At 31.2% G+C, this 15,169-nt stretch overlaps 1 protein-coding gene across 2 annotated transcripts in view; it reads left to right on the top strand.

Moving 5' to 3' along the window:
• Positions 1 to 15,169, top strand: part of LOC126889693 (WD repeat-containing protein 37) — a 76,390-nt gene that overhangs the window by 18,513 nt on the left and 42,708 nt on the right. For both annotated transcript variants that reach the window (XM_050658218.1, XM_050658219.1), the window contains exon 3: positions 9,676 to 9,864. In XM_050658218.1, coding sequence (XP_050514175.1) covers positions 9,676 to 9,864 — 189 coding nt within the window. The remainder of the gene's footprint in view (positions 1 to 9,675; positions 9,865 to 15,169) is intronic.

Here is a 15,169-nt window from a genome sequence, read left to right as displayed (position 1 = left end):
TGCTTTATAAACATATGTCCACAAATGCTTCTTTTCCAAGATACGGGATGTTGTATTTTTTTTACAAACTGACGATGTATTTATTGCTCTAAAACCGGTTGAGCTATGCAAATGAAATTTGGTAGATTTAAGGAGGCATTTATTTCGCATTTTTTTTTAAATACAATTAAGAATTTTGTATACACCATTGGCGTGCATACGGGATGTATCTAAAATGTTATCCGTATGCATGCCAGTGGTGAATATAAAATTCTTAATTGTATGTCAAAAAATGCGCAATAACTACCTCTTAAAACCTACCAAATTTTAATTACTTATCTCAACCAGTTTTAGAGCAATAAATAAATCGTCAGTTTGAAAGAAAAAATTTAACATACCGTATCTCGGAAACAAAGCATTTGCGGACATATGTTTATAAAGCAAACGGTAATTATTTTTTTATGCAGAATTACCCCTTAAAGTTTGTCGCACTTATTTAGAAACACCCTGTATTGATGAATAACATTGCTAGTTGTTAAAGTACCTAACTTTTTTATTATCCAACATAAGCGAATGAATCAAAAAACAGAATGTTAAGAAAACCTGCGGCTATAGTTGGGTTTTAATTTCAATATTTTATAAATGCTAGAATATTACACAGGGTGTGGTGAACTTTGAGAATAAGACACAGTTTGATTGGTACACCCGGTATACAATGATGATTTACCTGTCTAGCAATAATTTTATTACAGCGATATTGTTAATAGTCCAGAAAGCCACTGCGCATCCGCTAGGAAAAATATTCTAATTCGGATTTTTTGCACAATCTTACTCAAAAAGGACTCCTTTTAACAAATTTGCATGTTGCCAGGACCAAAAGGTGGTCAAAAATTTTTTAAACGTTTTTTTTTTGTTTTTTTCCTAAAATTATTTTTTTGCACGGAAGAAAGTTTTTTTTAGGTTTTTTGGATCATTCCAAACAGAGAAGGTCTTTAGTGACTTTTCTCTAAAAATGATAGGTTTTGACATATAAGCGATTAAAAATTGAAAAATTGCGAAATCGGCCATTTTTAACCCTCAAAAACTATGTGAAAAACTGAAAATTTAAATGTTGCCAAAGTAGGTAGATACTCTTTAAACATCTATTGATAAAATCTCGAAGAGTTTTTTGCAATACAATATTCAAAACTCCTTTGTTTTTTAATTTCTAATCACGCGTGCGCGACACTGTTACATGTGTATACAGTATGGTGCAAATGAAAGGAATAAATTCGTTATTTCGTAAACCGGCGACTTTAAGGAAAAAACCCGAAACAGGTCGATTTTTATTTTTAAGTTATGATATTGTGACATATATGGTATACTAGTGACGTCATCCGTCTGGGCGTGATGACGTAATCGATGATTTTTTTAAATGAGAATAGGGGTCGTGTGGTAGCTCATCTGAAAGGTTCTTCAATTCTCTATTCAGTAGTGTAAACATTTATATAATTATTTATACAGGGTATCCAAAAAATTTTTATTAATTTAAATTATTTGACAAAAAAAGAAGTAGAAGGATAAATAATTATATAAACGTTTATATTACTGAATAGAAAATTGAAGACCCTTTCAAATGAGCTAGCACACGACCCCTATTCTTATTTAAAAAAATCATCGATTACGTCATCACGCCCAGATGGATGACATCATTAGTATACCATATATGCCACAATATCATAACTTAAAAACAAAAATCGACCTGTTTCGGGATTTTTCCTTAAAGTCGCCGGTTTACGAAATAACGAATTTATTCCTTTCATTTGCACCATACTGTCGATGGAAAATAGTGTCGCGCACGCTTGATTAGAAATTAAAAAACAAAGGAGTTTTGAATATTGTATTACAAAAAACTCTTTGGGACTTCATCAATCGATGTTTAAAGAGTATCTACCTACTTTGGCAACATTTAAATTTTCAGTTTTTCACATAGTTTTTGAGGGTTAAAAATGGCCGATTTCGCAATTTTTCAATTTTTAATCGCTTATATGTCAAAAACTATCATTTTTAGAGAAAAGTCACTAAAGACCTTTTCTGTTTGAAATGATCCAAAAAATAAAAAAAAAATTTTCCATGCAAAAAAAATAATTTTAGGAAAAAAACAAAAAAAAACGTTTAAAAAATTTTTGACCACCTTTTGGTCCTGGCAACATGCAAATTTGTTAAAAGGAGTCCTTTTTGAGTAAGATTGTGCAAAAAATCCGAATTAGAATATTTTTCCTAGCGGATGCGCAGTGGCTTTCTGGACTATAAAGAATAAAGCTATAATATACTAAAAAATCACTCAAATCGGACAACAGGTTTAGGAAATACGAGACATCAAAAAAGTCCCATTTTTAAGGTGGTGCGTTAATTTTGATGCTTACTGTATATCACGAGGAGCAAAGTTAAGAACCTACAAAACCGTAATAATGCCAATCGTAACTTATGCGTCTGAGACATGGGCCACATAAAAAAATCAGCAAGAAATGCTATTAGTTTGGGAGCGAAAAGCGCTGTGCAAACACTTTGGTAGGAAGATCGTAACTGGACAATGGATTCGAGGAACAAACAAGGAGCTCTCAGAGCTTTATCATGAACCTAATATACTAGCAGTAACAAGAGATCAACAAATTAGATGGCTGGGTCACGTCCAGAGAATGAGTTCAGCGAGAGTCCCAAAAATGATAATATCTAGTGTGTTAGCAGTAAAAAGGGGAAGACCGAAGTCAGGATGAAGCAATGAGGTCAAAGAAGACATGACAAAACTTAACATTACCAAGTGGAAAAGGAAAGTTAACGATAAGCGAGAATGGAAGAGAATATGGACCAAACCATGGGCCTGCTAGGCCTGTAGTGCTCATATACATATTATTATTTAACCAGAGATAAGAAAGAAACGAAAGAAAACAAGAAGATTCCAAAGTGTCTATTAAAATATTAGAAACAAGAAGATCTAACTAGTACTGCGTGTACGGCTAATATTGTTTTGTGTGTTGTGTGGTTTGATTTTAGGTTTTTCTTTCTTATTTGGATTTTCCTACTACATTGTAATTATAATAACTTGTGTGAATTGCTTTTGCATTTATATAATTAAAAAAAAAATAGAAAATGATCAGATGACAGACAGAATACAGAACGAACTCCTAAAGAACGGAGGACAGGTCAGGCCAAACAACTACATATTAAAACTACTCCAAAAAAATAACAGGACAAAACAGAATACCACAAGAATGGAGCTCACGCATCTTACCTCTCCTCATTTATGAAAAGGGCCTTTACCCCAGGCTGTGTGTAAAAAATAGGTCGATTTCAGGATATAATTCAGGAATTTTTGAAACCTATCAGGTGTTGTAAAGGACGATGCCAGGAATAACTTCTACTAAAATGTAACCAAAAATATTGTGCGCTTTTTTTTTAATTGCGATTTTCATTTGTTAAATTTGCAATTTTTATTGATTTTTAATTTTGTAGCGTAGGATATTGATTTTAGAGAAAAATTTTTTAAGAGAAAGTTGTAGTAAATTAGAAAACCTACAATTTGAGCTATGGCAAGTTTAATTTCGTTAATTGGTTACTACAAAACAGCCTGCGAAAGGTCCAAAATGGCCGTTTTTTACAATTGCAATATTTATTGTACAAATGATTTGTTTTATTTTTTAAAGCTTTAAAATGAAGATCTTTCAATTCCAAACATAAAAAAAAAATTGTAAAGCCAGATTAACGAATTTGTTGCTTAGATATTATAAATTGTTTATCCCAAGAGGTCAAATGTCGAAGGCTATAACTTTTTGAAAAAAAATCGTAGAAAGTTGGTGAAACATCCAATCTACTTCTAAAGAGTTATATTTTCATATTCTGATGTAAATAAATGCGTAAAACATTTCTAAACCTCTAATTTTTGGATTTGAAAATAAGGGGGCAAATTTCGTTAAAAACATTGAGAGCTGAAGCGGCCCTGTACATCCTATGAGTTTTTAACTTACAGATTATTGTTGCTGAGGATGAAACAAAGATTTATAAAAAAATAAAAAATTTCTACGACCAACTGAAGCCGAGATAATTTTTGGGTTTGAAAATAACGGGGCACATTTCGTTATAAACATTTAGAGCTGAAGCGGCCCTGTACATCCTATGAGTTTCTAACTTACAGATTATTGTTGCTGAAGACACAACGAAGATTTATAAAAAAATAAAAATTTTCTACAGCCAACTGAAGCCGAGATAATTATTTTTTTTTCTTAAGTCGTAGTGCCTTTATTTATAAAAATTAAGAAATTATTTTACAGTCATTGACTAAAGAGAGACTTATATTATCTTAAAATAAAAATTATTATAAAATATAATTACATTTAATTATTCAAAATTATTTTTAAATCGGTGCTTTTGCGAGCGGCCGAATTTTGCAAATCGCCCGGCTCGCTTCAAATCCGCGCGGTCGGAAAATTTTTACGTAACTTGTATTAAATTTTGACAGAAAACAATTTAATAATACATATTACCGTTATAATATACAGTCTATTTACCACGATATTTGTTTTTCTTGATAAACTTTTATATGTGAAATTTCATTTCTGAAGAAATAATATTACAAAAATGATAAATATATATGAAATGTATAACTATATTTTTAATTTTTTCATTGTTATATAAAGATAATAATAATAATGTTACTTCTTACTATAATATACAATATAAAACTTTTTCTTCTTGTAGTGACTATTCTTTTTGGATTTCACATATAAAAGTTTAACAAGAAAAACAAATACAGTGGTAAATAGACTGTATATTATAATGGTAATATTATTATTAAATTGTTTTCTGTCAAAATGTAATACAAGTTACGTAAAAATTTTCCGAGCGCGCGGATTTGAAGCGAGCCGGTCGATTTGCAAAATTCGGCCGCTTGCAAAAGCACCGACTTAAAAAATAATTTTTAATAATTAAATGTAATTAATTATGTTTTATAATAATTTTCATTTTAAGATAATATAAGTCTTTCTTTAGTCAATGACTCTAAAATAATTTCTTAATTGTTATAAATAAAGGTACTATGATTTAAGAAAAAAAATAATTATCTCGGCTTCCGTTGGCTGTAGAAAATTTTTATTTTTTTATAAATCTTCGTTCTGTCTTCAGCAACAATAATCTGTAAGTTAGAAACTCATAGGATGTACATGGCCGCTTCAGCTCTAAATGTTTATAACGAAATTTGCCCCCTTATTTTCAAACCCAAAAATTATCTCGGCTTCAGTTGGTCGTAGAAATTTTTTATTTTTTTATAAATCTTTGTTTCATCTTCAGCAACAATAATATGTAAGTTAAAAACTCATAGGATGTACAGGGCCGCTTCAGCTCTAAATGTTTTTAACGAAATTTGCCCCCTTATTTTCAAATCCAAAAATTAGAGGTTTAGAAATGTTTTACGCATTTATTTACATCAGAATATGAAAATATAACTCTTTAGAACGAGATTGGATGTTTCACCAACTTTCTACGATTTTTTTTTTCAAAAAGGTATAGCCTTCGACATTTGACCTCTTGGGATAAACAATTTATAATATCTAAGCAACAAATTCGTTAATCTGGCTTTACAATTTTTTTTATGTTTGGAATTGAAAGATCTTCATTTTAAAGCTTTAAAAAATAAAAAAAAATCATTTGTACAATAAATAATGCAGTTGTAAAAAACGGCCATTTTGGACCTTTCGCAGGCTGTTTTGCAATAACCAATTAACGAAATTAAACTTGCCATAGCTCAAATTGTAGGTTTTTTAATTTACTACAACTTTCTCTTAAAAAGTTTTTCTCTAAAATCAATATCCTTAGCTACAAAATTAAAAATCAATAAAAATTGCAAATTTAACAAATGAAAATCGCAATTAAAAAAAAAGCGCACAATATTTTTGGTTACATTTTAGTAGAAGTTATTTCTGGCATCGTCCTTTACAACACCTGATAGGTTTCAAAAATTCCTTAATTATATCACGTTTTTTCACCCACAGCCTGGGGTACTTACCTTTTTGAAAAGGGCGACAAATCTGACCCAAAGAATTTCAGAGGAATTCGCAACATTAAAATTAACAACCAAGGTAATATGATAACAAATAAACTGAATGAAATTATAACACTAGCAGAAGAGCAACAACTTTTTAGTTCGGGAAGATCATACACCGACGCTCTATTGATAATGAGACAAGTTCAAGAGAAATCGTTGGAATACAACAAACCGGCATATTTATGATTCGTGGACCTTAAGAAAGCATTTGACAGGGTCAAATTAAAGGAAGTTATCCACTTATTGTACGTAAGAGAGATACCTCTAGGAATAATCAAAACGACCAGAACAACACAATCAAAATAAAAGCAGAAGAAGCACCAGCTGACTCAATTGAAGCTGACAACGGGATAAGTTAGGGGAATTCCCTGAGTCCTCTATTGTTTAACCTGTTCATGGATTAAATAATAAAAAAAGTATGAACTAAAAAAAAAGGATGTCAAATGGGAGAAAACCAACTTCAAATAATCCGCTATGCATCCGAGGCAATACTAATATCTCAAAGTAAAGATAATTTACAACGTATAATTTACGACGTATGCTGTACCAATTTAATATACCCGCCCTGCAAAAAGACAATATAATATGGCTATAACAGCAAATCTATTAAGTTGTAAATTGTAGCTGGAAGGTCAGATAATAGAACAACTTATGGAGTTTAAATATCTAGTCAGTACATTATCTAGCTACTTAAAGCTGGAAACAGAAGTGGAAGATCAAGTAAATAGAGCAAATAGAGCCGCAGGTTGAATGAATGAAACTATATGGTGAAATAAAAATATCAGGAAAGACAGAAAGGGCAGAAAAACAGTCATCAGACCAATAATGACATATGCCACAGAAACACGAACTGGCATAGAAAGAAAGAAAATATTGCTAGACACATCAGAGATGATAGACACAGCAACCTTTAGAAAAATCGCTGGTAAGACACTATGGGGCGTCATATAACTTCGTCGCAAATGTCTGCCAACTTTGACCAGTTGTATTTCAGGAACCACTGTTCGATATAATCAACTGTTTTTCTTAAAAATGCGCCTAGCCAAAAAAAAATGTTTATATAAGTTGAAAACATTCCTGAGGCTGCCCAAATTATCCGATTTCAATTTTTATAAATACGCCAGTCAATGGGAGCAAGAATAGGATATTACCTCCGAATTCTATCCTACTGCATGGATTTTAATGAAATTTTGGGCCTACACTCTACTTATCTCCTAACTCAAAGTCTACCCTATGCCGATGTGTGCTCTTATCTTGGGGGTGGTTCCCACCCCTTCTTAGGGGTGGAAAATTTTTTGTTTAAAATTACCACGGAATTCGCTAGAAAACCTAATTCTAAGCAAAAACTGTTCTATATTTTTTTTCAAAACTTAATACTTTTTGAGATATTCGTGGTTGAAAATTGGCCATTTTCATTGAAACATAATACCTTTTCGAACGGTTTTTTGCGAATACCTTAAAAACTATGCATCTAACTAAAAAACTATATTAAACATTTTTGTAGGTTATAAAAAAAAACAAAGAGACACTTGCCTTCATAAATCTTCTAGTTATAATACAAAAAGAGATATGGTAGGTGAAAATAGTTTGTTTTTTGGTACATTCTCAAATTGGTGTATTCAACTTGAAATCACAGAGAAACGGTCGATTTTAGTTGTATAATGCTACTAATACCTTTTGTAGTGCTTAAAAAGACCTTTAAAATGAGCTATATTAAAGGTCCAGTACATTAAAACTAAGCGAGTTATGCTGCAAACAAAATTGATAACTAATGTATTTTAAGAAAAAATGAGAAGTAATTTTAACCCCCGTCCACCAAAATGTAAATGCATCATTTTCCTTCCACAATACCTTTTATTATAGTGTTATTTATATGTTCAAAAAGTTGGACGAGTGTAAAATGAATGGTTTTTGAAAAAATATATCAAATTATAGAGAGCATTTTTAAATTTTCTTAAAAATCTTCCTTTTTCTCCATGTAACTTAAAAATAATAAGAGATACAGTAATGAAAAATAAAAAGGAAATTGTTATCTAAAAAAGCGCTACATTTTTGTGTGGTATCTTTTTTTGGTATCTCTTATCTTTTTCGAGTTACATGGATGAAAAGGAAGATTTTTAAGAAATTTAAAAATGAGCTCTTTAATTTGATCTTATTTTTTTCAAAAACCATTCATTTCAATTTTGAACATAAAAATAACACTATAATAAAAAGTATTGTAGAAGGAAACGTTGTATTTAAATTCTGATGGATGAGGGGTTAAATATACTTTTCATTTCTTCTTAAAATACATTAGTCATCAACTTTTTTGCAGAATATCGCGCTTAGTTTGAAAGTATGACATAATCGACATATGTCGTTCATAATCGACATTTAGTATTGCTCATTTTAAAGGTCTTTTCAAGCACTACAAAAGTTGTTAGTATCATTATACATCTAAAATCGACAGTTTCTCTGTTATTTCAAGTTGAATACACCGATTTGATCATGCAGCAAAAAAAAAAACTCTTCTTACCTACCATATCCCTCTTTGTATTTTAACTAGAAGATTTATGAAGGAACGAATCTCTTTGTTTTTTTATAACTTACAGAAATATTTTATATAGTTTTTTTTGTTAGATGCATAGTTTTTAAGGTAGTCGCAAAAATCCGTCCGAAAAGGTGTTATTTTTCAATGAAAATGGCCAATTTTCAACCACGAATAACTCAAAAAGTATAGAGTTTTCAAAAAATAATTATAGAACAGTTTTGGCTTAAAATTAGGTTCTCTAGCCTCTTCCGTGGCTATTTTAACCTAAACATTTTTCACCCCCTGAGAAGGGGTGGGAACCACCCCAAGATAAAAGCGCACATCAGCATAGGGTAGACTTTGTTTCTTGAGCTACTCCCTACCCACTGTGAAAATATCAAGTAAATCGATGTAGTAGGATGGAATTCGGAGCCAAATACCCTCATTGACTGCCCTAAAAATACGGTAGATAGATGCAATGCTTTTTTATATGTAAAAAAATTGGCAAACTTCTATACTTATATTACTTCTTAACAATTGCAATTTTTTTTAATTTAGATTGTAAAATTTTTATGCTAAATTTATTAAATCGATTTTAATGAAATTTCTTGAACTATTTTACTATATTATGAAGATTCTCTAGGCGAATTATAAAGGTCATAAGTGGTTGAAAAACATTGAAAAAAAATGGCTTGTATTCCCATTTTTTTGTATTCATTGCTATTTTGCGACAAGAGTAATAAATTAAAACATTTTTAACCGGGCATATCTTATACAAAATTCAATTATCGTTATTTTATTTCGTTACATTTCGTTTACTGCGAATGAACCGTTTTAAAGGTATAAACAAGGAAAGTAGAACAAAAAAACGACGTTTTTAGGAGTTTTTAAATGTTTAAATGTTTAAATATTACGTTATAAATATTCTCCACCTATTTGAGAGTGAGGATACTTCAATTATTATTATTGAAGTTATCACAACTTTTTCTGCAAAAATCAGAATGCCACCTCAAAACAGATCCGCCCTGGTCCAATATTTATCATATTACATGAACTTTGTATAGATTTACTTTTTTTTAATAAATGTACATTATTTAAAATATTATTTTAGTGAGTTCAGCTACCCAGAAGAACAAAACCGCTCACATATTAAAAGCTCAAACTAGCAAAATCGTTTCAAGTTTCAAAGCTCCACAGTTTGCTTGTGCCTTGTTGAAAGAGTACGTTGGACACAAGGATGGTATTTGGGAAGTATCTGTAGCCAGACCTGGTGTCCCTGTGGTTGGAAGTGCTTCCGCCGGTAAGTATTTCTCCGCCGTCTCCTAATCGGAGGTTGGATATCATCATCACTATCTTTACTTTATCCACCGCTGCTCTAAAGAGTTCTATAGAACTGCATTTAAACCAGTCCCTTAAACTCTTTAACCATGACACTCTCCTTCTTCCTATACTCCTTCCGCCTCTTATCTTTCCCTGTATTATCAGTCTTAGCATTTCATATCGCGGTCCCCTCATTACGTGTCCCAGATATTGTAACTTTCTTATTTTTATTGTGTTTATTATTTCGCATTCTTTACCCATTTCTCGCAATACTTCCGTGTTCGTTTTCCTCTGTGTCCATGCTATTCTAATGATCCTTCTGTAACACCACATTTCAAATGACTGTAGCTTATTTATGTATTCTTGCTTTAATGTCCAGCTTTCAACATATTGTAGTATCGACAACACGTAGCATCTCAAAGCTCTTACTCTCAGTTCTAAGCTAAGGTATTTGTTGCAGAGAACTGTTGTCATTTTTACAAACGCATTTCTTGCTATTTCTATCCTGGTCCTTATTTCTGTTGTTTGATGATTTTTCTCTGAAATCCAGGTTCCTAGGTATTTGTATTTATTATTTATCAACCCTTTCTATCGGTACATTTCCCAAATGTATGCTTGTTTGTATGTTTGTTTTCTTAGTTATTATTATGTATTTGGTCTTTTTTATATTCATTTTTAGTCCATATTCTTCACAGAAATTGTTTGTTTTGTTTAGTAGTAGTTGGAGTTGTTCAGCAGAGCTTGCCATAATCACGGTGTCATCTGCATATATTATGTTTTTAATAGATCTTCCGTTAATTATTATTCCTTCACTTTGAGATAGCAATGCTTCTTCAAAAATGGCTTCACTATATGCATTAAAGAGTAATGGAGACATAATACATCCCTGCCGAACTCCTCTCCTGATTTCAATTTCTGGACAGTAAGTACAAAGACCTTATTAAACTTCAATATTTTCTTTTAAATAAATGCATTAGCAAGCGTTAAACTAATACCAATTGAAGACTTATCAAATTGACTCTGAAGGTAGAAATATAGTTAAGGCTCGCACCTCGCCAGGCTCCTTGCCGCGATGCGATATGTTCTACCATGGCGGGTATGCAATTTGTGGCGATGTGTGCGGCGGTGTGCCTGACGAGCATCGCGGAAATGTGCCTTTCGAGGTGCGATGCTTCACTATATGTCTACATTGGGACATAAATCAATTAAAAAGAAGGATTAATAATAAAATTTAAATATAGACCAGGCTGTATCGTCGCTACCGTTAGGTAAATTATTCCGATTCATTTTTTTTGCACAAACTTACTCAAAAGAGGTCCTTATAACACATCCACAAGGTGCCGTAGTCGGAAAATTGTTTAAACATTTTTTTAAACAAATTCAAAAAATCAATTTTTTCGCTTCGTACAATTTTTTCTTTAGATTCTTTGGGTCATTATGAACAAAAAAGGTCTCTTGCGGTTTTTCTCTAAAATTAATTGTTGTCGAGTTATACACGATTTAAAATTTGAAAAACGCGATAATGGCCATTTTCAAGGCTTAATAACTCGGTTAAAAATTATTATTATGAAAGTTAGAAAGTGACTAAATCAAAGTTTAAAGCCCCATCCCTACATGATCTTGAAGAAGTTTGTGTCGTTAATTTATTACTAAGCTGTTATTTTTAATTCATTGAGCGCTAACGGCGTATTGAGGCGGCCGTCAATGTGAGTGCGAGTAAGATGCACCATTGAACTGCCGGAATGGTGCATCTCTTTCGCACTCACATTGACGGCCGCCTCAATACGCTATTAGCGCGCTCATTGATGATATTTAAAAATAACAGCTTAGGAATAAATTAATGACACAAATTTCTTCGGGATCATGTAGAGGGGGGGCTTTAAACTTTTATCTAGCCACTTTCGGACTTTCATAATAATAATTTTTAACCGAGTAATTATTAAACCTTGAAAATGGACATTTTCGCGTTTTTCAAATTTGAAATCGCGTATAACTCGACAACAATCAATTTTAGAGAAAAATCACAAGAGACATTTTTTGCTCATAATGACCCAAAGAATTAAAAAAAAATATGAATTGAAAAAATTGATTTTTTAAATTTGTTTAAAAAAATTATTGTTATAACAATTTTCCGACAGCGGCACCTCCCGGCACCCTGTGAATTTGTTATAAGGACCTCTTTTTGAGTAAGTTTATGCAACAAAACGAACCGAAATAATTTACCTAACGGGGGCGGCGATAAAGTCTGGTCTAATAGACAAAGTAGTCGTGGCGAGACAAACTTTATCAAAACTTTGTTTGCATTTCAGTGGAAAACGCAATCAACACAACTAAGTGCAAAAGAATATATACTATACAGTGAGGGGTAAAATTATGGAATAAATTCATTTTTCCGAGCATTTAAATTATGAGTTTTGGCATATACAGGTCCAGCGATCTTTAAAGGGATCATAGCCAATACATATATTTCGGCTCTAGGCGGTTGGCCAACAAAATATTTTCAAATAATTATTATATTATAGGAAGCCCAATATTTCAGTCGACTGCTGGATTCTGAACTAAGCTACGCAAATGCAAAAGCCCGCCTACATTTACCATTTCAGTCTGTTTTAAATCAGCCGAACGAGTCTAGAGGTAGGCTAAATTACGATACAGTGATATTTTATTCATTGTGATTTTTGTCTGTAGTATTTGTAGCAAATACTGGTATTTAAAGTTTACTTTGTATTTCGTTTTTAAGAGGGTAGGCGCAAAATTTCGGGAAAATGCTTTTTAAATGCATTTATTTCTTTCGAATTGTAAGAAAACTAGTAAGTATTTTTGAAAAATTTAAACGCAGAATAAAAAATTACATAATTACCGAGTGCTGTAAGTCTTTGAAAACTTCTATAATGTGTATTTTAATAAGTTACAGCGGTAAAAAGAAGAGAAAATTGAGTGTGATTTTTAATTTCAAATATCTCATTCAAATGACACTTTTTTATTCTAATGGACTTTCGGCCCTCGGTAGTAATGTAATATTTCATTCCGCGTTTATATTTTTCAAAAATACTTATTATTTTCTTAAAATTCGAAAAAAATGAATGCATTGAGGAAGCATTGGCCCGAAATTTGGCGCCTATGCTCTTGTTAGATTTTCTAATAACAATTAAGACAATGAAAAAAACATCAAATTATTTATTAATGCAATATTATTTTCATTACAAAAACTACTTTTTGAATACAATTGTTTCTCATTCTAACAGACCTAATTTTATAATCATGACGTAGACAAAATAATAACACCTGTTAATGTTTTTGAACATTTTTAATTAGGAGTTTAAAATACGACTATTTTGTTGCTCTCTTAAATCACAATCACAGATAAAAATTACGATCGGTTACATGATTGCAAATACTTCTAGCCCACCTCTAGGTCAGTATCAGGTATTAGGACCGGTTCCTATTTAAGGGTCCGCATCGCGATCGCGCCAAGGAATAGAACCGAACCGACGTGGACGTGACTACATGCAGAAGGCGATTGCAGAATTTGCAGATTCTTCTAGCTTTTTGTGCATATGCGGTACGAATAGATTATTTTATTTTTATAAGTTTATGGATACGTACCTATTTAAAACATATTTTTCCACCTAAAATATTGTCTGAAGCTATTTCTTTGTGGCGTTTATGTAATTTATTATTATTCTAAATACGAAATAAGCCACAATTTAACTTAAAAAATTATTTTATTAACTTTTATTTCGTTTTTATTTTATTTATTTTATTTTTTACTAAGCAACAACATTTTTGTTTAATTTATTAATACTGTGTATTTTGACAACGACGTCCGAAATGGAGGTCGAAACGTTAACAAAATAATTTTTTAAGTTAAATTGTGGCTTATTTCCCATTTAGAATAATAAATTACACAAACGCCACAAAAAATAGCTTTAGAACAATATACATAATATTATATATAATGCCAATCATCATTAACCATAAATAGATACACATGAAATATTTAGCACTATAAATATTAAAATAAATATTTTAGGTTAAATTATATGTTTTAAATACATATCCAAAAACTTATAAAAATAATAACCCATTCGTACCGCGTATCTGCAATCGCCTTGTCTGTGCATGTAGGTAGCGGGTTCGGTTCGGTTCTATTCCTTGGCGCGGTGCGGACCCTTAAGTCCGATTATCTACTTTCAGCTCATTCGGCTGGGCTCGCTATTTTAGTAAACTCCTAAAAAGAGAGATAGAAGTAGGAGGTTCTAGTTCAAAGATATTTTCTACATGCCATTGTTAATGTTGTTATGATTTCTGGTTTTAATGTCTGGAACTTTTATATTGGTCCACTATCTCAAATGCAGTTCAAACACTGTGTTATGTACATTATACTAGTAACGTTACCCATATCGGCGTGTTGACGTAATCAATGATTTTTTTAACGAGAATAGAGATAGTGTGCTAGCTCATTTGAAAGCTTATGCAGTTCTCTTTTCAGTTACATAAACATTAACATAATTAGTTATACAATGTGATAGGAGATAATAGGAGATACTGCAGATATTGAAGCGATTGCTTATGTGAATAATTGTTTAAATTTATTTTTCTAGTAAAAAACATTTTCTGTGCTACTTAGCAGTCTTGTGTTGAATTATCACACTTAACATTTCTATTAACATAAATCTGATACGAACGTCCTATATAATCATTTGATTGTTCATGAATCAACAAATTTATTTTATTTAATTAAAATAAAACCTTACAATTGTTTTTTGTCTTCAAGGCCAAATGTTATAAAAGGTTTCGGTTTTGTGAAGCGATATTTTTCAAAAATATAATACACTTCCTATTGTTTTAAGGTCATGATAGTGGTACTTAACGGATATTTTAATCAAGTGTACATACTTAATTAGTGTACAATTTTTAAGTATCTATTCAGCCGACAGTGGATAAAATAAGTCAAGAGGTCAGTTTTAAGCATAATAAACTTGGTTTTTATTTCTATATACGGAATCGCCAAAAAAACATTTTTTTAATGAAGAAGAAAGATTGTGTAGATAGAGGATTATATCTTTTCATATGAATTTTGAATTTGGATTAAAAAATTGAACACTTTCACACTCGCCTCAAATAATAATAATTTTTATTTAGGAATAATAAAGATTTAAAAGAAATAAAAAGTATAATGAGTACTAAATGTTGTTCTGAAGCTATTTCCTTGTGTAATTTTTGTAATCAACTATTCTAAATGGGAAATAAGCCACAATTTAACTAAAAACTTGATTTTATTA

The sequence above is a fragment of the Diabrotica virgifera genome, chromosome 8 (assembly GCF_917563875.1).
Source record: "Diabrotica virgifera virgifera chromosome 8, PGI_DIABVI_V3a".
Taxonomy (NCBI): Eukaryota; Metazoa; Arthropoda; class Insecta; order Coleoptera; family Chrysomelidae; genus Diabrotica; species Diabrotica virgifera.
The sequence above is the reverse complement of the archived record's forward strand: the minus strand, read 5'-3'. Positions and strand labels throughout refer to the sequence as shown.